Source organism: Pteropus alecto, unplaced genomic scaffold (assembly GCF_000325575.1).
Source record: "Pteropus alecto unplaced genomic scaffold, ASM32557v1 scaffold61, whole genome shotgun sequence".
Lineage (NCBI taxonomy): Eukaryota > Metazoa > Chordata > Mammalia > Chiroptera > Pteropodidae > Pteropus > Pteropus alecto.
Window position 1 is genome coordinate 18,559,207 of NW_006434835.1, and position 26,701 is coordinate 18,585,907.

A 26,701-nucleotide genomic window follows, 5' to 3' on the forward strand; every position below is an offset into this window, starting at 1 on the left:
CTCCATTCAAGGTTGAACCACACAAGAGAGCTATCAGGCATTTGCCTGACAATCTGTGAGGTGACCTTAACATTCTGTAATGTGGACAGTAAAGGAGAATCAGCAAAACCTAATCACTTTAAACTCAGCTTCATAATCAAGAGTCATGGAAATAATAACAAGAACCAACTAAAAAGTAACTTTTATTGAGCACTTAATAGGTGTCAGGGACACTGGCTAAGCACTTGATATCAGTTATGTTATTTAACACTCACAATAACCCTAAGATTATTACTATTTTTAGTAGTTAAATTGAAGCTCTCACCCAAGGTCAGATGGCAGTGCTGGAGTTTGACCTCAGACTAAATAACTCTAAAGCCCACGTTCCTCACCACCATTTATTCTGCTCTCCAACTTGCCCTACTTGACTTGGGACACTATCTATCCTCACCCAGGGACTCAGACTTTGAGATGTAAAGATTTTATTGTGGGGAAAGTTTGTGGAAATTTTATTAAATCTTTTGTTGTTGGTTTTAAAATAAATTTAGGGGAGAATATTACAAGATCCTCTTGGTTGGTGCCACCTGGTACAAGTCAGGGTTAGGGGTTTGTGGCCTGAGGGTCTGTTCCCTGATCGCTTTAACATTTACTGAATCAGACTTGTAGAAATAATATACCTCAGAAAAAATACAGTTATGTGTGGTAGCAAAATTAAAAGTAATTTAAACAGCACCAAGCGATGAATAAGAAAATGCAATATAAAATATGACTTTAGGAAAATCAGGTGATGTATTAATTTCCTGTTGCTGCTGTAACAAATTACCACCAACTTAGTGGCTTAAAGCAACATCGATTTATTGCCTTACAGTTCTGGAGGTTAAAAGTCCAAAATGGATCCTACAAGGCTGAAATCGAAGTATTGGCGGGGTTGTGTTCCTTTTGCAGGCTCTAGGGGAGGACCTGTTTCTCTGCTTTTTGTAGCTTCTGGACACTGCCTGCATTCCTGGCTTGTGGCCCTGCATCACTCCGATCTCTGCTTCCATCGTCACATTTCCTTCTTTGACTTTGACTCTCCTATCTCCCTTTTTAATTTTTTTGTTAGAAAACCTAGTTTATTTTTAATTGTGGTAAACTACATAAAACATTTACCATCCGAACCATTTCCAAGTACAGTTCAATATTAAATATATGTATTGCTCTGCAAAGCAATTTCCAGAACTTTTTCATCTTGCAAAACTGTATGTAGATACGCTATGTGTCTGACTCTATGAACTCAAAGAATGTCAGTCAGTACATGTCGAGTGAAGGAGCTTTTATGCCAAAAATGCAAAGCTGGTTTAATGTTGGAGATGGGTTACTGTGATATGTCATATAAAGAAATACAATAAGGGAGGAAACATGATTGTCTCTATGGACACTAAGAAGGTATTTCGTAAAATGGCATACCCATACTTAACTAGCAATAAAGTCTAGGAATTTTTTGACAAATATTCACACATGTACTCGAAGATATATGTACAAATATACTTTAAACAGAAATAAAAAGAAAAATGGCTGGAAAGAAGTAGGCAAACTTATGATCATTTTAAGACAGAATAATTTTTTATCAAGTAAATTCAGAAAAATAAGCTACAAAATTATTATCTTTCATACAATATAACAACCAGATAGAGTTATAATATATAACAGAAGTTCCCATTCACTGTAATCTCCTATGTTAGTTTGGGTGGCTTAAACAACAAATTTATTTCTCACAGGTCTGGAGACCGGAATTCCAAGATTAAAATGTCAGCAGTTTAGGCTTCTACAGAAGCCTTACTCCTTGGCTTGCAGGCATCTTCTCTCTGAGTTCTTACATGGTCTTTTCTATGTGCACATACAGCCCTGGTATTCCTGTGTGTAAGGACACCTGTTAGATTATTTTAGGGCCCATGCTAACGACTTAATTTTAATTTAATCATCTCTTAAAGGACCCATTTCAAAATATAGTCATATTCTGAGGTACTGCGTTAGGACTTCAAAATATGAACTTTGGTGGGGAGGCACAATTTAGCCCATAATATCTCCATAAAATACATGTCGCCTAAATATAATCCTAAGAAGATCTATGAACAACCTAAAAGAAGGCAGCTATACCATAAATTTTTACTGAAAGACATAAAAAGACATGTGAATAAAGGAGAAATATACCATGTCCTTGGTGGGAAACTGCATTATAAAGTGCCAATTTATTCCTAATTAAATTAGTAGGCATAACACAACTGTAACCAAAAGCCCTACAATATATTTTCCAAACTTCTTACCATTTCTGTTTACTTCTCTTCCATATTTGTTACATCATCTTCAACTGTATATTCTTTATTTCTAATGGCCATGCTGCCATCAGCTCCGACTCATCATCTTTCACCCTAATCTTCCCAACCACCCTATATGTAGAAATGGGAAATCATCACCTTAGCAGTTATCTAGAATAAAATCTGTGATTTATCTTTGAAAATTCTGTCTACCTGTGAACAGTAAGTCCTGTGAAGTCATTCTTGTCAAAGGTAAGTCTGCCCCTTCAGTTCCATTCCTATCTGCCATCCTTACCTCATATTTGGATTCTAAGTCTGCATATCACCATCATCTAGATTAACCTCTCTAAAATATAATTTTCCTTATTCTCTTCCAAGTTTACAAATATTGTATTCAATAACTCTATGGTGTGACCTTGGACAAGTTAATCGCTGTGCCTCAGTTTACTTAATGTAAAATGGGGATAACAGTACTTACCTCATAGAGTTGTTATAAAATTAAGCGAGTTAATAATTTTAAAGCACTTAGAATAGTACTTCATATGGATTTGTCAAATAAATAAATATTTCTCCATTGTTTTACCTGGTACTTAAAATTCTCACTTTGATAAAAAACTCATTCCTGTGGTTTTAGGCACTGTATGCCCTTTTCAAATGATTATATACACAAATACTGGACAAATATTTTATCGGTGAACACAGGTGTTCGTTACAGCAGCATTTTTAACAGCAAAAGACCAAAGGCATCTACGTGTCTATCAGTAGAAAAAATAAGGTTTAATAAAAGATGGTGAAGTCATACAATAGAAAACTATGGAGACAAAGGTAAGTTTGTAGATAAAATATAAATTTGATGTGGAAGGATCGGCTGTACCATATTAAGTGAAAAAAGCAAGTTGGAGAATGAGATTAAAAAAGCTTTCATGCACATTCATTTTGGGAAGAATAGAAAGGTAAACATGAGACTATAAGCAGAGAACAGAGATCTCTGTTATGAAATGAGGCTGAATGACCTTCCTACAATGAGCATGTGTTACTTTTATAATTAAATAAAAACAAAATGAGGAGAAAAAAACTGAAAAATGTTTAAAACTTCCTTATCTCTGGAAAGCTCACTTATCAAAAGATAGTCATTTTGCCTTTGATGTTCAGATTTTTATTTGACTCAAGTGAAATTGGGTTTGATGAGGAGTCAAATTTTAGGATTTGCTTCAAAACCTCTATCCCACTACTGGTGGCTTTAAACACCTTGTATATTAATTTCAAATATTAATCTTTGCTTTTTACCTGAGAAATAGGCATCATCAAATACTTATGCTTTATCCTGAAAGTCAGCAAAGACCGATAATGCAATTACCTGGGAAATTCTAATGGAATGGAGACGCAAAACCTTCCATCTTCAGCATTGATGAGGGTTAAGGGAACTGCTACCCTTTTCAACAAATTTCAGACTAAGGAAGAAAATCTTCATATGGAAGACTGAATTTTCTCATCTTTTTGACAATCACTTCCACTAGCAAGAGAAAATTCAGGGAGTTGTAAATAGAATCAAGCACACTTGAATAAGTCTCTTTTCCATAGATCTTCAAGAGTTCCTGTACGCTCAAATTCAAAGGATTTGGGGTTTGTAAATAAAAAGAGGGCCCTCTATAAGGACTGGCAAGAGTACGCAATCTTAAAGAAATTAATTACATAGTGCATGTTAACTAAATAAGCACCTGCTTTGCCTAGAAAACAGCTTGTTGTTTTCATTTGTTATCACGGGGCCTCAGGAAGCTAGGCCTTAGCCACAGCCTGGTGACGCTGATGACGCGCGATGTCTCACAGCTGCCGCAATTAGAAAGGGGGAGCTGACTCCTTTAAGAAGCTGACTCACGTGGACGCTGTGTTGTGTGCTCTCAGCTGGGAAAGGGGTGGATCTTAACTATCTGCACATTGGCCACCTCTGGAGAGGGGGTAGAGTTATCTTCTTTGATTGGCTGTACGAATCCGGGTGTTGGGTCAGGGGCGGGACGAGCTGCTGGGAGCTAGCCCTGGGTCCGCAGCTTCTGGGAGGGGTTGGTCGCAACACGAACCCCAGCTGAAGTCGGGGACGGGGGTGGAGCGGTGAACCAGAGAAGGGGCGGGGCCCGGAGGAAGGGGCAGTGTGCCGGGGAAGGGGCGGGGCCTAGAAATGAAGAGTGTTCTGGGCCAACCGGGAGAGCCGACAGTTCGAGGGGCGGAGCTGTGCTGGATGATTGACGCTGAGGCCCAACCAGGGAGAGGCGGGGCCAAGGTCGGGGCCTGACTAAACCTAGAGACTCCGGTGGCCGAGGGGCTTCATCCCAGCTGAGGAGCAAAGAGCCGCAGGCGGCCGCGGATCTTACAGCCGCTTGGGGTAAGACGGGTGGAAGCTGGGTTCGGAACTCGCTGTGGGGTAGGGAGCCCTCCAGGTCAGCGGCTTCGAAGACTCGGGAATTGGTCCGGGGCGGGGGCCCAGGCAGGAAGTGCCTCTTCCTTGTCGCGCTGCCCCCGGGGTCCCAGCGCGGGCGACCCCGGCTCCTTTGGGCGGGCCCCGGCGACGGGGGCTACGGGCTGACGAGCTGGGGTGTTTTCTCTTTGTGAGGCCCAGGCTCGGCGGCCGCTGTCGGCCCGTCCCCGCCGCGAGCAGCCGGGACTACTGGAGCGACCGCCACAGCCGCAGTCGCTCACCTGGCCCTCCGGTTCCGGCTAGTCCCTCCGGCGCCGCCTCGGAGTCCTTAAACGTCGCGGCCGAGGCCTCTGGCGCCCGCTCCGCTGGCAGTTTGGCGACCACCCCCCACACCGCCTCGGCTGCCCCGCCCCCACGGGCCTCGTCCCCGCCGCAGTGTCGGGGGCGCGCCCGGGGCTCCGCGCCGCCGTAGTCGCCCGGAGGCCTGCTGCTTTGGCCTCCTCGCCGCGCCCACGTCCCCGGAGTGAAGTGCGAACTCGACTTGGAGTTGTGGTGCTGTGATTACGCCATGGCACGGCCCGTCCTTAAAAAAGGCCACATCCCTGGCTGACTGGCACTTGCCACGGGCTGGAGGCGGTGTTGGCTTTTGTTTTCTGCCCCGCCGGGTGAATGTCCGCCACTCTGCCCTCCTCCCCAGTTGACCCCTGAACCGAGGAAGGGGCCTAGCGGAGAGCGTGGTGCGGCTGTTGGGTAGCAGCGAGGCGTTCCGGTCCGCGGGGCCGTGGCTGACCCGCTGGGACCCCGCGCCGTCACCCGTTCAGCTGTTTCCGCCCGTGTTTGTTGTGCCCAAAGAGGCCCCTGCGGGCCGCACCCCGGCGCCCTCCCTATTGGCCCCTGGCGTCACGTGCCCGCAATCAGCTGGGGCCAGCCGGGGCTGTGGGCGCGCGGCGGGGCGCTCGCGGAGTTGGGCGGCTGCGGGCCGAACGGGCCCAGCCCCGGGGCCGCGCGGCCGTCCAGCTGCCCGGCGTCAAGCCGCGTACTTCCTCCTCGCTAGTTGGGGGTTGGTAGGCGTGCTCTTGCAGCCCCTTTATTCTACACTGCTTTGTAGGTAGGTAGGACGAGTATTACGAACAGCGGGAGTTGGAAAACTGAACTACTACAAAGATCTGTTTAACCCTTGACACCGCCTGTTAATCCTACCGTCAAGGGAGAGTCTGGGAAGGTGTACAGCTCATTTATTTTTAAACTTTTTCTGTTTACAGAGCCCTGTTGGTAATCTGAGGATTTTTATTCCAGGTCTTCTTGACAGATGGAAAACCTGAAGTAACCTCAGGCTAATCTTGTGTTTTTTTGGAAAATTAGACTTGCTGGTTAAGTAACTGGGGTAATAGGATATTGGCTAACTTTGCAGTGTTGTAACTGCGTTCCGACACAGACGAACCAAAATGCACGAAGTGCTTCCAGGGTACATATTTGTGCCAGATGTGAGTCTTGGTGGGTTCTTTTCCTAAAAGTTTTTTGCATATTTGTACCGCGTGAGGTAAGAAAGAAATTGCAGAGAATTTTGAATCTTTTAAAGCTTTTAGACAAATGAAATTGAATAACAGTACAAAGTTAAAATACTAATAATTTATGAAATGAGTATTATGAGTTCAAAAATGGAGCATTGAGAAATGAAGTAAGGCGAAGTTGGAAGTATTCTGAAGTGGATTGATATTGATTAGACCTAGAAAATGAAGAGGCTTTGGGTTGCTATTAGGCATAGGAAAACAGCCTGGAGAATTTGCAAATAATGAAAAGGTGAAACTTATGCAATTTGGCACACGAAATATTTTCCACATATCTCATTATCTTTCTGGGTATGTAGCAGAACACCAGGTAGAATGTAGCTCCTTGGAAAGGACTAATGTCTACCTTATTAGAGAGTGCCCCCACCCAGCTCAGTTATATAACTCTATAGAGGGGAGCTAAGTAAATTAAATTTTAACAACTTTTTAAAAAGATTAGTAAAATCCATGTAGATTTTTGGATCATTGAGGATTTTTCATTATTTGACTTTTCTTTTGCTCTGCTTAAGTGATAGAAGAGAGAAAAACGTTCATAAACAAAGAGAAAGGAAATAAGACCAAAATCTAAAGTCTAGAAAGAGATTAAAGTAGCTACTACTCTCTAAAAAAACCAGTCCATCAGACATGAAGCTAGTCTTAAATATAGTCATGAGATGTGAAAGTAGTCCTGAGTATGTTTACACCTGGAATATCATTTTAAGTTTTAAAGTGGCTAAATGGCTATGTAAATATCACTTTCTCTGGTAATCCTGTGCAGTGATGTTTGGGTAATGTAGGAACTGACCTTAGCTGTGACATGAACTCGCTACTTGACACCTGAATGAGGAAACTAGTTAAATTATACTCCAGTCTATCCAGTTATAGGCTTTTTTAACTCATGGTATTATTGCATCTCAACAAACAAGAAATCTTGAATTTGTCTTGCCAAAAGACATGTTGGGGAGATTACCAACTCAGATTGTTTAGCTCACTCACTGAATTACATGACTAGTTTTATTTTCTAGTGATGACTGAATAAGAATAGAAATATAGTAAACCTGGAAAACTTTTAACAACAACAAAGACATTATTTGAGGGGCAAGAATAAAAATATAAAAGTTACTGTTAAATGAAGACCTACCACAACTAGAACATCATTTGACATACCATATGAAACTGGTCAGTATTGCAAAAAAGCACAGCTTTCTTTTGTCACTGGAACCTTGGTGTAGTGAATATTTTGTACAACAATTGGAAAGTTGGTTTTATGGATCAAATTCAATTTCTTTTCCTTTCTAGATTGTCAGTAGAATTTAGTCACAAAAATTGGTATGAAAATAGTTGATGAGATTACAGTAGCCTCAAATGTTGATTATAGTAGTCAACCTAGCACTGTTAAAAGTTCTTTGGGTTTTGTTCCTTTCTTTGTATTGGAGAGAGAAGAGACAAAACCAGATATACAAGCATGCTTCCGCATGTTTCCATTTTAGCAGAGCCATTGCAAAACACATCCTCCCTTGAATGGAAGATTCCTTTAACCCTTTTTGCACTAGGCTCCTGCACACTCATTTCCCTGCAGGAGAGGTTTTATGCCTTGCATTTGCCCACCACCACCTTCTGGTGCAGTGGAAAAGTTCCTCTCACTTATGGTGTGTGTTTTCTGTGGTCTGTGGAAATGTTCTGAGGATATTATTAAAGAAGCCTGTGAACTGGGTGTTTTCCCATCAGAGAGTCCTTAGAGATGCAAATCAATACCTACTGCTCTCCTTCCTGGTATTTTTAGGGCTGGTAAATGTGTTGCCTCTTTCAGGGAATTCTGCTTGCCAGTGTTGAATCTGAACTGGATTATTAATTACAGGGAGGGCAAGGACCTATTTTAAAACCTAGAACTGTGACACTAAGAATTTGAGATGCTTCAGAAGGTTTCTAACTTTCCTTCTGCTTGTAATTTCTGTCACCTGGTCACTTAGCTTTGCAGTAATTAACAGGAGGTGAAGCTGGTTAATTGTTATTCGTTCAGTATCCGTTCTGAGCCTCGCTATCTTCATCTGTAATAGGGGAGGGAAGTTGGGGTGAGGAATGTTGATCAAGGTTATCTATTTTACTAGATTTACCTTTATTTAGCATTTACTGTGTGCCCAGCACTGTTCTAAGAATGTATTATCACCAGTTAATTCTCACAGCTCAGAGATGGATACTGCTCTTGCCATTTTATAGATGAGGAAGGGGGAGGATGTCTTACTCAAAAGTTTACACAGTTTTTAAGAAATAGAGCTGAGATTTAAAGGTAGGCAGTCTGACTCAAGTGTTCAAGTATCTGGACTACAAAAAAGTTAAAAATTTTTAAGCTAGAATATCCATGAAGAAAAGGGAGCAGGATTAAATTGATCTTCTCAAATACTTCTGTCAGTCCTTGAACCTGAATGCCCACCAAGTTTATTTTTTTCCTGAGAAAAATTGCTTTCTAAAGGAAAAGCTTTATCAGTGCCCAAAATTAGTTTTTAAGCAGGGGTGCATACCTTCTGTCAATGGCCAGATAGTGAATAATGTGAACTTTGCAAGCCATAAGGTTTCGTTCAGTCACTGCTATTCAGACTCTGCCATTGTAGTGAGAGCAGCCAAGAATAAATAAATGGGTGTGGCTGTGTCCCAATAAAACTCGATTTAGGACACTGGAAGTTGAATTTATGTAATTTGCATGTATCACAAAATACTCTTTTGATTCCTCCCCACGCCCCCGTCATTTAAAAGTATAAAATTATTGGCTTGTGGGCAATACAGAAACAGGTGGTGAGCTGAATTTTGCACGAAGGCCTTAGTTTGCTGACCTCTGCTTTTAAGGAAAATATTTAGCAATGACCCAGACTAAAGAACAAGATACCATAATATTTAATTTGTGTGTGTGCCTGTGTATTAATACCAGCAAAGAACAAGTGGAATTTGCAATGAAAAACAATATTATTTGTATTAGCATCCAAAGAAAGTGAAATGGTATAAATCTAACAAATCGTGTACACGATCTATATGAGGAAAAACAGAACACAGGTGAATGAAATCAAGAACTAAATAAATGGAGAGAGATTTCACTTTCATGAATAGAAAGACTCCATGTTGTCAAGATGTCAGTTCTTTCTAATTTGATCTGTAGAGTCAGTGCAGTCCCAATCAAAATTCCAACAAGTTACCTTGTGAATGCCAGCAGACATTTTAAAGTTTCTGTAGTGAGGCAAAAGACCCAGAATAGCCAACACAATATTGAAGGAGAATAGTAAAGTCAAAAGACTGACACTACCCAACTTCTAGACTTAACTTTAAAGCTATAGTGACATATAGTCAGCTGATCTTTGACGGAGGAGCAAAGGCAATACAATGGAGCAAAGATAGTTTTTTCACTAAACGGCATTGGAACAGCTGGACATCCATATGCAAAAAATTGAATCTAGACATAGACCTTAAAAACTGTTTACGAAAATTAACTCAAAATGGGTCACAGGTGTAAATATAAAATGCAAACCTAAAACTTCTAGAAGAGAAAATCTAGATGACCATGGGTGTGGCAGTGACTTTTTAAATACAATACTGACAGCATGATCTGTGAAAGAAATAATTGATAAGGTGGATGTCATTAAAATTAAAAACTTCTCTATGAAAGACAACATCTAGAGAATGAGAGGACAAGACTGGGAGAAAATACTTGCAAAAGACATATCTGATAAAGGACTATTATCTAAAATACATAAAGATCTCCTAAACCTCAACAGTGAGAAAACAACCCAATCAAAAAATGGGCCAAAGACCTTAACAGATATCTCACCAAAGAAGATGTACATATGGCAAATAGTGTATGAAAAGATGCTCTGCACCGTATGTCATCAAGGAAATGTGAATTAAAGCAACAATGACATATCACTACACACCTATTAGAATAGCCAAAATTCAGAACAGTGACAAGAAATGCTAACAAGATTGTAGAGCAACAGGAATTCTCATTGATTACGGGTGGACAGCATGGTGGTTTCTTACAAAATGTAATATACCATACAATCCAGCAGTTGTACTTGTTATTTACCCAAAGGACTTGAAAACTTAGGTCCACACAAAATTCTGCACATGGGTGTTTTATTCATAGTTTAATAACTGCAGCTGTGTAATTGCTAAAACTTGGAAGCAACCACAGTGTCCTTTAGTAGGTGAATGGATAAATAAACTGGTACATCCAGACAGTTGAACATTATTCAACACTAAAAGAAAGAAATGAGGTATGAAGTTGTTAGAAGGCATGGAAGAGCCTTAAATGCATATTATTAAGTGAAAGGAGCCAATCTGAAAAAGCTGCATCCTGTATGTCTCTATGTTTCCAACAACATGACATTCTGGAAAAGGCTAAACTATGGAGACAATGAAAAGATAATGAGTTGGTAAGGTGCAGGATGAATAGATATAGCACAGGATTTTTAAGGCAGTGAAAATACTCTGATACCATAATGATAGATATGTGTCATTATACATTTGTCCAAATAGAATATACACTGAGATGAAGCCTAATGTGAACTATGGACTTTGGGTGATGGTAATGTTTCAGTGTAGGTTCGTTATTGTAACAAATGGACCGCTCTGGTGGGGGATGTTGATATGAGGGCAGCTGTGCATGTGTAGGGGCAGAGGACATATAGGAAAGCTCTACCTTATTTTGCTGTGAACCTAAAACCTCTAAAAAATTAAATCTCAATTTTTAAAAAAATAGTCTTTTTTAGAAAGTTGTTTTATTGACCTGGACCCAAACTAGGAAATTATGTAGTCTATATTGTCTAATTTTAAAAGGAATACATACCTGAATACTTTGGCTTTCCTGGATTTCTGAAAGAAAAATCATTTTTTTAACAGATTCTGTACTCCTGTAAAATTTTTGAAAATTCTATAAAAAGATAGAAGTCCTAAAAATGTGCTTGCTGCACCAGTCTCCTATTAAAATAGAAATTGAAAGTTCTAGATTGTTAAATGTGCTATTTGTTCAAGGAGGGAGGAAATTGAAAACAATTACTAAATATGATCTACATATCATCTGTGAATTTCACTTATGTTTTCAACCTGGCTCCTGATTGTTTCTAGTAATTCCAAAGAAACATAAGCTGCCAGCTAAATAACAAAGTTTGATACTTCTCTTATTTTAACCTTTTAAAGATTTTAATAACCCAGACTAAAAAAAAAAAAAAACTAGTACCAAAGAGGCCTTATTTTATTAAATTATCTGGGGAATGGTACTTATAAAAATTAAGATTATTACTGTTTTTCTTGAAAGTCAAAAAGGAAGAAAACATCTTAAAGCTTTAACTGTGATGATTTTGGCCTTAATTTTGGTTATAAACTTGAACTTCTACACTGACAGATACCAAAGCATGCATTTTATTAGGGACACAGGTTTTCCCAGAATCAACACAGAACATTAGTCATCTTTGAAAGCAGCTCACTCATAAGATATTTTAGAAATATTTGGCTAAAGAAATTTGGGACTCTTCTAAGTCCAAGCAAGGTGATTAGCACATCTGGGAAATATTTTGGATGTGAACAGAGTAGATCAGTGGTTGCTTTGGCTGGGGTGGGAGGAGGGATTGACTGCAGAGGGGTTTTGGGGAATTTGAGGGAGATGATGGAAATATTCTAAAGCTGAATTGTGATGATGGTGGCACAACTTTATAAATTTACTAAAAATTCAGTTGTACACATACAGTGGCTAAATTTATGGTATGTAAGTTATTCCTTTAAAAATCAGGTTTGTTTGTGTGTGTTTTTTTTTTTTTTTTTAAGGAATCAGCTATATTCTGTCTCGTCAGAAAAAATGTTTCAAAGTTTGTGGTCTGTATGAGCTCATAGAAAAGGATGACTAAAGCATATTCCATTGACCTTATTTTTGTGGCACTAGCTAATTTAGAACATATGTAGTGACACCTGTGAGTATAAGTTGCATTTAATAATACAGTTCACACTCCCTGACCACAGAGGTTTATCTGGAAGTGATGAGCATTGAATTAAGACATTGTTGGGGGAGGGGGGAGGTATTACAGATTTTGTAGTCTCTTAAGAAATTGCCATAGTTTCTAGGAATTGCCACCAATGAAGGTAGGGAATACAGGAGGATCAGCATGGAGACTGGAGGAGGTAGATGATAAATCTGAGGGAGAAAAACGATCTGGCAGCCCTCTGGTCACTAGAGAGTGAACAGAGTGAAGAGAACTGGAACAAGATGTAGTTCAGATCCCGGCTTGACTAATTTCAGAAAGTCACACAATTTTTGTTCCTCTATAGAAGCAGAATAATAAATACCTACTTTAGAAATTGTCAAGATTAGATGTGGTATATAAAGTACCAAGTGCAGTGTTTCATACAGTATAGACACTAAATAATTAGTCCTAAGGCAGAGTTCAATATATCATCCAGGTTCAGAGAAGCCTGAGTGAGGTGTTGTGTCTTAGCTTTTTAATGACCTGCCCCCTTAAATAATACAGTGGCATTCTGATTGATGTCAGTCAGCCTCTTGAGAGTTTGAATAATGTAAGTCAGGAGTCGGTTGTGTTTCTAGCTCTACAAAGCTAAGGTTTAACATCTGGAACCTAAGGTTTTTCTACTTCCCGAAGAACTTTGACAGCAGCGATATTTTGCTTGCTTTTGTCAGATTCCATGGCATTTCTAGCTTATCTCTTGGCAAATAAGAACAGTGTTCTTATAAAAACTACATTTTACAGTTTTATTCATATAGTACTCTATAAATGGTAACCACAAATAGGAATGATTATTCTGCACTGATATTTTTGGTCTTGCTAATGAATCATATAATTGAATCCAATAAAAATAGTTGGCTAAAAGGGTGAAAAATAGACTGAATTTGAAGTAGGGCAGAGAAAACATTTTAAATGTACTTACCCCATTTAGGAATAAAGAGCTTGCCTGTATCCAGTAGCAAATGGTCACAGCTATATTGTAATTTTGAACCGAAGATGGAATGCTTTAGATAGAGGCATAGGGAGAGTTCATTTTGAAGTCCAGTACATTTTCCACAATAGCATTGTATCTGCCACGGTCATTTCAGACATCTAGTTACTCCTGCATTATGGTTGAAATAAATTACAATATGAATATTTTATTTAAAAGTTTGAAGGAAAACTGACTTTAAAGTAACAAGTCCCAGAAGTCAAAGCTAGAAGCTCAGTCACTGCACAAATGTTAGTTTTTGGAGAAATCTAGAATCTGAGGACTGTCTTAAGAGCTGAGACTAAAACTTTGCTGTTGATTCCTCACTGTAAAGGACCAGTATTAAGAAACATGACCAAAATCAGCTGCTCACAGGGTTGCTGAATGCTTTATTTATATCAAGTCATAAACTCAGATGTCTTAACAGTAAAGTAATTATGTGATGCAGAGTAGATACTGAGCAAATGAAATGACCTTGTGGGGAAAGTTGCAGCTACCACTCAACTCTAGTGAGTTGTTGCTGAGGAATACGTGCCTTGTGTTGCCAAGTCTCCCCATTGTTTAAAAACAAAACAAAACAAAAAAAACACACCAAAGTAAAGGCTCTTTAATGAAATCTTTCAAATTTTAAGTGGTGACTCAACTGTTTTTTATAAGAATGAAAAATAGTGTGGGCCAAACAAAACATTTCCACATATGTTTTATGAGGGAAGGGTCATTTGTTTTGTTCACTGCTATCTCAGCTAGCAAATGAATTCAGCCTACAGTCTTCAAATTTGCAACCTCTAACAATTATGTAATAGTATTATGTTTATAAACATCTGGAAAAAGTAATGCTGTCATCTTAAAGGCTGACACAATGGGCAATAAGTCTTGTCATTTTGCAGAAACGTAATCAGAAATAAATATTATATCTTAAGTCTTGTATTTTTACCCAAGGTTTATACATTAACGTTCTTATTAATGCACTGGTTTTCTTTTTACCAGCTACAAATTGTAATTATATTCACCATTTGTTTCATTGCTTATTAAACTTCCATATCATAATGTTTAATGATAGTCTTAATGATCTTCATGATAATGACTTCTGATGACATTAGGACTGCCTAATGTCTGAAGAAGTTCATAGACTTAAGAAGGAATGGACAATGGAATTTCCTCAAATTAAAATGACAGTGGATTCTTATTACAAACATAGATTCTAGATTTTTTTTTTCATAGTGGCAGCTGTATTATCAGCTCTGCATGCCATTTTTAAGACATGTAATATTAAATAAAACACACAAGCTGATAACTATGCCCAGGAATATATACTTTTTAAAGTGAAAGCTGTCATATATTCTTGACTACATCTAGATTTTTAAAAATACCATTAGAGGGGATTAATTACTGTGATTTTAAGCGTTGCGTATATAAACTCTTCTAACTTTTGAAATAGTGAAGTTTGATTATCCTTGTTTCAGAAGTTGGATTCAGCACTTACCCCCCTCAATGTTTCATCACTTACTGAATCAGTATGATTTATTAAATGTAAATAAGTTATGTAGCAATGGTTCATCTTTCCCTTCTGCTCTGTTGTTTTTTTCCTAGCCTTACACCAAGCCTAGACCATCTTGTATGCCCTCTTCTTAAAGACAGATAGGGTAATGGAAGAAGTTTGGCTTTGAAATGGGTGAACTGCATTTCAGTTATGACTTTTTGTATTTGAAAGCTATGTAAATAAACTTCGACCAGTTAATAACCTTACATAATCTATGAAGTGGGGGTGATAACCTCACAGAGTTGCGATGATTTAGAAATAAGTACCTAGTACAGTGTTCCACAAACTCAAACTTAACTAATGTTAGTGCCATCACCCCTATATAGTTGTAGATGGACCTGGTGACCAGAAACCCACTCACCCTATGCTGTCAAACCAGACCACCCTCTTGTTTTCTGATTTACCTCTTTTCTACTCTTATCTGCTCATCTCATTCATGGCCCACAGCCTTTGCTCAAATTACATACTCAGAATATATACTTAAATGCTTAAGCTAAACCTTTTTTCTCACCTTTCTGCCTGTGCTTTTCATCATTCAGTTTCTGACATTCCATATTCTTCCTATTTTTGTCATACCAACCAAAAGAAAAGTGACACCATTCCTTTCCTGCCTAAGCATGTTTATTTCCTTGGCTCACTGCTTCTAAAATGTTCTTTGCTTGCATATGCCTATTTATTTGTTCAGTGTGTGAACTTTGGATCAGCCCTTTTTCAGAGTCAGCTATTCCACATATTGACTAAGTGGTTTTCTGATCTCCGCCAAGTAGATACTAGCAAATTTTTTAAATCATATTGCATTTCTTGTCCTTTTCCATTTGCTCCTAGGTTTTTAGAACTTCATCTGTAAAAATGGGCAGAATTTTCCTTGATCACATCGGTGGAACCCGTCTGTTTTCTTGTGCAAACTGCGATACGATTCTGACCAACCGCTCAGAACTCATCTCTACTCGGTTCACAGGCGCCACTGGCAGAGCATTTCTTTTTAACAAGGTTGGTGGGAAAACCAGATTCATTTCCCAGTGGGTTCAGCGGTGAATACGTTTGTCAGCACTACCAGAATACCGCCCCCCCCCGCCGCCCCGCCCCGCCAGAGCTTGGAGATACCAGGAAGAGTCAGAATGAAAGCTCAGTTTATAGAAATTATTGCTCACTAGCTTGTCTTTGATGGGACCTTAGGAAGGCATTACTAGAATGTGGTTTTTAATCTTGGAAGTTTAAAGACTGTGTTATAAATAAAAAGTGTGGTCTCCAGAAAACATTCAGTGTAAGAATTTGGTAATAACTTCACAGACAATGGAAGAAGGGTTCAGAGACACCCCATACCCGTGTCACTGAATTATCTATACAGTGAGATAGATGCATTAAGCTCTAATAGCTTGATAATGTAAGTGAATAAGGATCATCTAACTTGCTCTGATTATGCCCACCAATCATCTTTCTGATTATGATTTAGTTTATTATATAGGTTTGCCAACAGGAACAGCATTTCCTGATTCACAAATGTCTAGTTTGCCTGTTTCTGTAATTTCTGGCTTGCTATGAAATTGGTTGATGTGATTTCTGCCTCCTGGAGTCTGTGTACTGGCAAAGTTGAATTTCCAAATCTTTTAGGCTAAGAAACAGCAAGGGTATTGCTCTTAGAAGCTCAACTGAACTTCCCCAGTGGACATCCCTCTGTTCCATTTAGAAAGAAGCTCTTTTAAAGACTTAATAGTGTATACCCCTTGATCTTTGTTTAGGTATAGAACAGGGGTTGGCACACTACAGCAGACCAGCTGCCTGTTTTTTTGGTGAATAAAATTTAATGAAGCACAGCCATGCTTATTCATTTATTACCTATGGCTGCTTTTGTGCTACAACAGCTAACTGAATAGTTACAATAAAAACCATGTAGCCCTCAAAGCCAAAAATATTTGCTATGTGGCGCTTTATAGAAAATTAAAGTGTAGAAGTTTAATTGGTGTTCAGAATCATTGGAAATTCTTCAGATTCTTTGAACCCACCTGAAAACTTATGTATTGCAATGTTTGGTCTGTCTATTATAGATTATCCCAGTCTGTTTGTATAGAAAATATATTTTCAGAAGCAAATTTGGCAAACTTTTTTATGGAATACCTGTTGTGTATTAGGTTCTTTTACATTGGTAGCCTTATTTGCACTCATCATTGAATGGTGAATAACAACAATTGAACCCAAGACTACATTTTCTGACTCCAAGTCAAGGACTCTTAATGACAATACGGAAATGTAACTAGTAATACGTAGTGTGGCTTGGGCTAGTACAATAATACGTGATTGTGATCATACTGGTTGTCCAGTGCATTGCGAATCCAGATGTTTACTTGTCCCAGCAGCTTCTAAAAATAGCTCTTGGGAAGGGTTTTGTAGGTTTGACTACAGTAACAAGGGCTGTTCACGTTTTTGAAGTTGCTTTTGTGTACTTTTTGGCAAATAATTTACGTGCCTTTGCAATTTTGTCTTTGCATGTTTCTTAGGTAGTTAACCTGCAGTACAGTGAAGTTCAAGACCGGGTCATGCTCACTGGCCGCCACATGGTTCGAGATGTGAGCTGCAAAAACTGCAATAGCAAACTGGGATGGATCTATGAGTTTGCCACTGAAGACAGCCAGCGTTATAAGGAAGGCCGTGTGATCCTGGAACGCGCTCTAGTTCGAGAGAGTGAGGGCTTTGAGGAGCATGTACCATCTGATAACTCTTGAAGAAAAAGAGATAACTCCATCTTTTCCCAGGTCTCCTTCACTGAAAACAAAAATCTACTTACATACACTGTCACCTTAGCATCAGAGTCGGATTCATGAACTGCGGAACAAGAGGTTGTGAGAATCTAAGATGGAACCTTTCTTTCTTTCTTTTTTTTTTAATTTTCTATTTTCCATCCAATAGCAGTGTGTAGAGAGAATATTATGCAGATGCCGTTAATTTTTTTCCCCTATGTTTACATCTTAAGGCAGAATAGTCTTATTTGTAGCTACATGGTGGGCTATGTGAGGAAAAAAATCTGGGCTATTAGAGTGAAAAGTGTGTATTATGTAAATTTTGAAAGGATAATGTGTCAAGAGCATGGTTTTTAAACTTATTTGGGCTTCGTTTTAAAACTTTTTTTTTAAACCCAATTATTTCACTTGATTTGCTAGCTTCAGAGAAGAGATCCGAATTTGTGACCAGAGCTAAAGGTTCAGTGTCAGTATGGCTTGTGCTGGCCATTGCGCCATATTCTTGTTGGAGATGAACCGTAGCACCAGAGCCCATTCTTCCTTGTCAGTCTTGACCCAAAGATGTCACCATTCCTAGTTATTTGTCACCACATAATTGGTGTTGATTGGAAGCTTCCTGAAATGGGGCAGAACTCCTTGGTTGTCTTTTCCATGTAACTTAAGCATAGTAATATAAATAAAGAAATAGTTGGATGTTTTTGGTCCTGTGTTGCTTTTAAAAATACCTTTTAAAAGAGCAGAGTATCTGATAAGTAATTTTCATAGTAGTGTTTCTTTTCATCTCTTAAGCTAAATTGACTGTATAAGATATTACTTTGTTTAAATTAAAGCATACTGTTTAAACCCATAGTGTTGTATTTAGAAAACAGTTGAACAGAATGTCAGTGTGCATTCATGCAGAAATCATTTCATCTGCATCTGTTCTAAAAGAAGGGGGGAATTAAAGCAGCCTATCTAAAACTACTGCTTTGCAAAGTGTTTCAGCCTATCCTCAGTTTTGTGTTGATTTTGACAAGTCTGTAGAGACTAATAGTTTCATCAGAGGACTAGTTCTTGTTAGCATTATTTTCTCAGACCTTCCCTAAGAACTAAGAAGTTCAGCTATTGAAATTAAAACTGTACTTGGTCCCTTCAAATGAATAGGGATCAAATTCGACTCAGGGTGTTATTTTAGCCCAAAATTTACAACATTACAGAGTATTAAAATGTAAATGTTTCTTTATCCAAACTATTTCTAGATAGTCTAGTATTTGTTTCTGGTGGAATAAATGACATTAAAATTGGCTAATTTAAGCGAATGAATAGGTGTTTGAGTGCTCAATTTCTAGGTCTTTGTTTCGAGAGGAAATTTGCCTCAATTAGCAAAATCTTCCTGTCATTGGTATTAGAAGTGACTTCTGAGTACAGTTAAGATTTTAAGTTTCTCTTATTTGCCTTTGGGCTCTTGGTTAGGGGCATAGGGATCTGATTAAGTAGGTGTATAATATTGCATTTGAGATAAGTGGACATAAATTCTTCTCTCCTTCACCATGGACTAAATCTTCAAGCATTAAGAACCGCATTCATTCTCGTTCATTTCCATACCGGCCTTTGATTATATGCGGATTCCTAGTAGCATGCCTTACCTATAGCACTATGTGCATTTGCTGTCACAATAAAGTATATTTTGTCTTGCATTGGTGCAATACTGCTACTTATTTTCCACTGATCCTGTCTAGTAATCATCTTGTATTAGTTTTTACCTATGAACACATATGTCATACCTTTGAAAAGCTATAACTTTATTCACTCGGCAGCCAGGTGACATACTAGTTTTGTTAATTCTACAAAATTTATACCTAGAGATACTGAATTTACCAATATTAACTTCCTGAGATGATTTTGCCTCAGATATTTACTACTACAGTTTAGTATATATAAAATGTCCTATTGCTAGGGTGACTTTTAGGTGACTGTGGCAGATATCACAACAAGCAATATAAAATATCCAGTCAGTTTGTGTTCTTTACACAAAAGCAAACACATTGAGTTGGGAAACCACTAACAAGAATGATTTTGCTTTGGGATGGGAAGCTTAATCAAATATAGGTGAATATACAACATAACATGTGGGTTACTGAAAGGTGTATGGGTTAAACTTTTTCCTTTGAACACTTTAGAATCAATTACTCTTAGTTTTAGGTGACAGTGACCATAAGTTGTTTTGATCTTAAACAACGTGAGTGCTTTTATTTAAAGAGACCCTTAAAGTGAATATCCTAGGTTAAAATTTCGTTAAGCAATTTTGTGATGTTTAAAGTTACCATCATGAGTGGGTACTTTGAGATTGGAGGAGAAAAATAGTACCATGTCTGTTTTCTAAATTTACCTATTCATAAAAGTCATATGGGATGTTTAAATGCAGAGTATGGGCCCCAGCCCAGGCCTGAATCGGTCTATAGGTAATTTTTGATTGGGCGTGATTGGGAAACTACAGATCGTAAAATATTCAGAGACATGTTTATGAGGATTCATTTCCACAACATTTATAAAAATATCTCACAGTTTAAATAGAAATTACACTAATCGCAGGTCTGGCCAGCCTCCCACCAGGGGCCATATAAAACCTAAATTTACTTCTAATCTAGGGAAGGTGTGAATTGGAAATAGAGCAAGATTAAGTTGAAAAATCCGGTTAGGCTAGCATTTTGCACTGGATGTAGATACCTGTTATAGAAGTATAGCAGAACTAAGAGAAATTAGAGTGGATACCCATTCTAAATTGGGTGTGAAATGTATGGCTTCTTTATTTTAAAATATTGGGACTCTCTATACTGACACTTATGTATTTAGGCGTAAAATATACATTCGAAAAGCACCATTAAGGGTTTTGTGATCCTCACTGAGTATCACTTTACATATTTGAGTTTTTTAAATCATTTGCAATTTGATGGGAGGCAAACAGTGAATTGAGTCTCCTTTTCCCTCCTCCGATATTGAATGGGTCTCTGAGTTAGAGTCAAGAAATCCAATTTTTTTTGCCAACTGCAAAGATAACCTATGTGCTAATTCACAAGAATCATTGGTCAAAAGGTTATTCAAACTAAGAATATATGGTTGTGTAAAACCTGATAAAAGTAGATATTTGTTACAAGAGGCCTGCAGGCTTCGAAGTGTAAATAAGAAAACAGGTTAATAGGATTTCCACCTGCTTAAAAACTTGACTTAAAATGGATAAGAACAAAAAATGGATAAGAACAACAGTTGAACTGACTTTTAAGGAGAGGCAGGGTCTCTGTGAAAGAGTTTCTAGAAAGATCACTGGACTCCAAAGACCTGTCTTTAATGCTGACTGATTTATTGGCTGTGACTTTGGGAAATTTGTGATTTAACCTCTGCAACTTAGTTTTTCCAAGTATGAATTATAAAAACAAGCCCTATCTTAAATGATTCTCGTTAGAATGTAGTGAAATATTTGGCCTAAAAACCTGTTAATTATTATGCAAATGTATGGGATAACTAATTATTTTTTCAGTAATCCTGAACAACCCTTCGCAGTAATCTAATTTTGCTCTAAATTAGAGAATGACCAGACCACTTTCAAAGTTCTTTAAATTCTTACTAGTCTTGATATGTACTGTTAAACCTTTAAGCAAATTAGGGCATGAAGTCTGTTAATCAAATGTTACAGTCTTGACCTTTTCTCTGTAAGGAATCTCATAATCTACTACAAAAGACAATTTACTTTGCTTGCAAAAAACATTTTTCACTACCATGGAGTAGAAGGAAGAAAGATAAAAGGTACATTGAATACAACCTCAGTGATAATGTAAATAAAAAAAAGCCTCCATTTTTCTCCCCAAAGGATCCTACAAGAATTTCAACTGATATTGACTAGTTACTTTTCATGCCCAATTTTCTTTCTCCTGTGTTGTTTCACATTACTGCTGTAATAGTGTTAGTTTTCAAAGAATTCTAAGGTTGTGAGAAAAGCAGTGGTTTATATACCGAATCATCTCATTTTAATCCTCTTCCAGTTTGCCCTAAAAATGAACAAGTCACCTCTTGTCCCTGGATTTAAAGTGCAAAGACAAATTTGAGCTAATAATTCAAAAAACATATCCAGAGCAAGGCCCAGCTTTAAAAGAGGTATTTGTGTTCTTGAGGGTTGACCAGAGGTTTTCAAGGGGGAGGCGGGTACAGCCTTGAGAAACTCCCCTGAGGTGCCCGGAGTCAGGAGGTTGGCTTCATCTGTTACCTGGAATTTCCTCTTCACCAACCATTGAGTTCCTATGGAGGGCCTCGCTACTTTCTCAACTAACCCTCTCTACCTGTAGCCTTCCCATGAAATACTGGGCAAAGTGGAGACATTACATGAATGCATGATAATTCCATGCGTGTTATCTGTCCCTAACTGAGCCATCTCCCTTTCCCCAAGTCTAAGCCAATTGGAAGGGCTCAGAGGCATTCTAAAACCTTCAATATGCCAAAGGAATAAGAATTTCAGTCCCATTCCTAAGTAAGTCTTGCGTCCTGTTTTAAGTAGTCTCCTTAGAAAGTGAGTTTCAAAGATTGACGGGTTATTTTTAAGGATTTGCTTAATGAGTAAAACGTTTGGTCACACAAGCTACCAAAAAAGTACCAGTAGATGGCATGAGTATGCAAAAAAAATTTAGTTTTGAACTGCCAATCTGACCTGTCTTTTGGAGAAGAATCTGGGGCAGTATGTTATTGTCGCCACTAGTCGGCTAACCTGAAGTAAGACAGTTTTCCTCTTCCAGTAGGGTGGAGTTGTGGGGGTTGAATGAAATCACATCTGAGAAAGTGCTTTGGAAACTACAAAGTACTATACAAATAATAGTACTGTTTCCAGTTTTTGTGATAGGTCATTTTTTTCTTCCATGTTTTAGTATCTAAAACTTTAGCTTACACAGCTTCAAAAAATGTTCCCAACTGCTTTTTAATATTGGCTTTTATTTTGATAATGACACCCTGAGGTCATAGAAAATTAAACATCACAGTGTGACTTTGAAGTTAACCTCTTGAAACCTCATTTCCTCAACTTTAAAATACAGAAAATTTTTAGAAAACGTGTGAAAACTTATAAACCATACAGTATTTTAAAAATATATTTCTGTAAGTTGAGTGAGGTTCAGGGAATTAACTAGCTTGGCTTCAGTTGCTAGAAAGTATTTGCTTGATCATTTATTCAGTAATATTGAGTGCCTATTGTGTGCGTCAGGCAATATGGTAATAGTTAGTCAGCAACACCTGGAACCTACTTCCCAGAGACCATATGAGGATGTTTGCAAAGCCCAATAAAAATTCTCAGAGCCGCTATGTCAAAAAAAACCTGCTGCAGGAAATGAAAGGCATTCAACATAGGTGCCTCATGCATAAACTCATGAAGCATAATAAGAGGCCTTCGTTCTTCCAGCAATTGATTAATTTCTAAGTTGAAAAAGAGGAAACCTTCCAGATTAAGTGAAAATAACAGAAATCATCTTTCCATGTGCAATGGATTCTGAAATTGGATTAACCACATATTCTAAAACGAGCTCCATCTGTCTCCCTTCCAGAAGCAAATATAAATCAGCATTTTCAGGGCACATGGCAGGCAATAAGGAAGAACACTGGCTCACATCTGACAGCCATGCCCAGTAGAGGACTTCCATAACAGGTGGGGAGCCAAGGCTCAGAGCCTCTGCACAAGAAACATCCCAGGTAAAGTGTTCTTTAAATTGGATTGGTGGGAAGTGGGGGGAGAAGAAAAGTGAAGGTAAAAGAAATGTACATTCATAGGACCTCAAATTTAAGCATTGTCTGATTGGTGATCTCAAACTCAAATGCCTTTAGACACCAGAGAGTTCATTAAAATAAGGAAAGTGGTGGTTACAGGGTGAAGAGGGAGCATATGCAAAAGACAGTCACTTTCGACGTAAAAAGAAACAGTAGCTGGCTCGACACAGCTTATTCTTCAGGCTGTGGGGGCTCCAGCTTATATCCCTCATCTAGTCCAACCTCTCATTTTTAATATTTGGAAACTAAGGGTTGAAGAGGTGCAGTGACTAGGCCAAGTTCTCACTGTAAGTGACAGAAGACTGTTCAGGGTGAGGCCATTCAACACTACTGAGTATGCTGAATGTTGTGCACATTGATAACATTGCAAAACAGCCTTGGAAGGCAGACTGGTTAAGAGCATGGATTCTGAGCCCAGAGGGCCTGTGCCTGAATCCCAGCTCCAAGACTTAATAACTGTGCTTTTGGGCAAGTTTCTTAACCTTTCTGTGCCTCAGTTCCCTTATCTCTAAAATGGGGGTAATAATAGTACTAACTTCCTAGGACTATTGTGAGGATAAAAATGAGTTAATACATAGAAAGTGCTTAGACCAGTGACTGGCCTGAAACACATGCTTAGAGGTCAAGGTCATACAACTTTACTTAATTAAGGTCTCTGTTGTGGGCTTGAGTGAGCAGGTGGAGAAGATGTGAGGGAGACTTGCCTGGGAAAGGGAAGGCCTTCCTACCCGTTCCTACCAACTGCTCTGCCTTCCCTGCAGACACAGCCACTAAATCTGACCAGGTCACACCCCTGACACTCCTGCTTCTGTTTGCTCCCTACTTCTGGCTCTCTGCAGGGCTCCACCTGCTTCTACAAAGCTTCAGTTTCACTGAGTTCCTTGTCTACCCTCAAAAAGTGACATGCGCCCTCTCACTGTGCTGTGGTTAGTTATCCCTCTGACTAGGACACCTACCCCATTCTTTGCTTAGAGTACTTTTGTTCTTGGAGACTAAGCAGCTCTGACCTCCCATCTCAGTCCCACCAGTGTGGGTTCTGTGCTCCTCCTATACTGTCTCAAGAATACCATGGCTTACCTCTTTCATATCATTTGCATACATTGTTGGGTAATGATATATTTACCGATCTATTTCCCCTTCTACATATAATTCCTAGTCTAAACTAATTTTTATGAGTTTAAGTCTTCAGGGGCTATTATAATATCTGGTCCAGAGTGCGGGCAGTGGTCGGTTCCAAAGCCCGGGACACACGCTAGACCAATTAAGTCACAATCCCTGAAAGTGGGACAGGGCATTAGTATTTTTAAAATCTCAGGTGGATCCAATGCACAGACAGGTTTGGGAAGCACTAGAGTTTCGGGATGCAGGATGGATGGATGGTTGGGTGGATGCGTGGATGGATGGATGGATGGAAGGTCAGATGGATAGTTGGATGGATAATCAGGTTGAAATTGAATAGGAGAGTACCAAGAAGAAAAGGAGAAATGTTTTTAATAAAAAGTAACTGCATAAGCAAAAACCCAGAAATAAGGTACACAGGAACTGACTGAAGATAAAACTAAAAACGGTCGTGAGGGGGCAGATTATGAAGGTCCTGGCTTACCATGCTCAGAAATTTGAATTTCATACTATAGGTAGATGGAAATCATTGAAAGATTGTAAGCAGAGAGTGAAATAAACAAATATATTTTTAGAAAGCAAGTTGTGATATTTTATTGGAATGGGGAGAGGCAGGAAAAAACGTGATTTTCCTGCTTTAGTCTCCTGCTAGGGACTGGCCTCTGGGAGGCGCTGAACTTTTAAGAGAGGCAGCCCCCGTGAAGCTTGACTGTGGGAGCACTTGATTCTCTCAGGCTCGGGTGGGGATTCCTCATTACTGCTAGCGGTAAAAAGACTCAAACCCAGTCATTCTGTTTCCGAGCTTTATAACTCTTCATACTAACCTCAAATCAGCTCCAGGTAGTTTCTAACTCCATATCCTATTGTGAAAAGTAGAACTTGACAAATTCAGACACGCAGGCAAGCAGATATTAATTCATCAATGGCCACTGACAAGCAAAGCTGAACCTACCTATTCATTAGCTTTGGGGATCAAACTGCAAAGGGAAGCACTGTGATGAAGCCACCAATTATATATTCCAGTTTTATCTTCTAGTTAATCTATCCCTCAATCAGCTCTCAAATACTCTAATGATTATCCTCTGGATTGGGTCTCCCTGAGTCCCCCAGGAGACTGCTCACCTTGCTGCCACCCCAATTTTACCTGAAACTGGGCTGTCCTCTGGCCAGCCACATGCTGGAGCGTCTTTTCTTTGTCTCATTCCCCCAACTAATGACGGAGATGGGAAAGAGGTGGGGAGGAACATGTGAACTAGAGTTGGAGGAGGCCTCCAGCCACCTACTTGGTCTTCTGTTTCTCTGGCCAGCCACAGACTGTGTTGGAACCTCCCAGCCACACGCTGAGAAGGTCCCAAGCGTATTCTTGAAAGGATTAATCTAACCATGCACACTTGGTCTGTTTTCTTTTGTCCTTTCTTTTCCCATCTTTCCTCATCTCATAATTTTTCTCTCCTCTTTTTTTTCCCCTGTTTGGTATTTCTGGCTCCACCCCCCACCTTTCTCTGTTCCCTGCAACCATCCTCTTATGCTTATGACCACTTCTTCTCTCCCATTTGTTTACCTGTTCCCTTCCAGCCACAGGGCTGCCGCACGGATTTTGCTCTGGCTAAGAGCACCCAGCCAAGGAGGAAAGTGGGGACTGAGCTTGCCATGTCCATCACCCGCAGGGCTACAGTTGCCCAGAAGGGGGCGTCCTTTCTGATAGGCACAAAGGTGCTAACCAAGATGGCTACCCTGTTCTTTGTAGTCTTTTCTCCTTTCTGGGTCTTTCTCTTCTATTCAATAGGATCAATATGGTCGGGTGGGCAGAATATGGGCAATGGAGTCAGGCCTCTGTTCTGATTCTGGCGCTGCCATTTACTAATTCTGTAACCTTGACTATGTTATTTGACCTCTCTGAGCTTCAATTTCCTCATCTGTCCTCACCCCACCTTTTGTTAGCTCTCAATGCCCAGGGAGACATTTAAGCATAGTGAACACAGAACAAAGCTTGAATGCTCTCAACCACTTGCTAGCCATGTGACTTCAGTACCTAACCTCCCTAAGCTCCGATTTCCTAACCTCTTCAATGTGTGATACAGGACCAAGTTTGGAGGGTTGTTGTGAGGGTAAATGAGATAACTCAGAGAAAGTACTTAGCATCTGGCATGAATAATTTACAATTATATATTATGATGTTGTTGTTATATATTATTTGTATATTACCTAGTACATGATAGTTGCTTATTATAGCCAGCCTCCAAAGATGGCCCCTAGGGATCCTTGCCTTCTGGAATTCATACCCTCATGTAGTTTCCCGCTACATTGAATCACAGCTAGTTTATGTAAATATA

At 39.2% G+C, this 26,701-nt stretch overlaps 1 protein-coding gene across 2 annotated transcripts; it reads left to right on the forward strand.

The window, feature by feature from the left end:
• The first annotated feature begins 4,475 nt into the window (after positions 1 to 4,475).
• YPEL5 (yippee like 5) lies at positions 4,476 to 19,147 on the forward strand. 2 transcript variants are annotated; one of them, XM_006910357.2, is made up of 3 exons: positions 4,476 to 4,650; positions 15,562 to 15,726; positions 17,232 to 19,147. In XM_006910357.2, exons 2-3 carry the CDS (start codon positions 15,586 to 15,588, stop codon positions 17,454 to 17,456), a joined length of 366 nt encoding a protein of 121 aa, XP_006910419.1. In that variant the 5' UTR covers positions 4,476 to 4,650; positions 15,562 to 15,585; the 3' UTR covers positions 17,457 to 19,147. The 2 variants fall into 2 exon arrangements, with proteins under 2 accessions (XP_006910419.1, XP_024901529.1); XM_025045761.1 differs by lacking the exon at positions 4,476 to 4,650 and adding an exon at positions 5,668 to 5,791.
• Positions 19,148 to 26,701: the final 7,554 nt, after the last annotated feature.

What these genes read in the sequence shown, in the direction of transcription:
- YPEL5 (XM_006910357.2), top strand. Translation starts at nt 15,586, where the DNA reads ATGGGCAGAATTTTCCTTGATCACATCGGTGGAACCCGTCTGTTTTCT. An exon ending in GAGCATTTCTTTTTAACAAG is followed by an intron (nt 15,727 to 17,231) that starts GTTGGTGGGAAA and finishes CATGTTTCTTAG; the next exon opens with GTAGTTAACCTGCAGTACAG.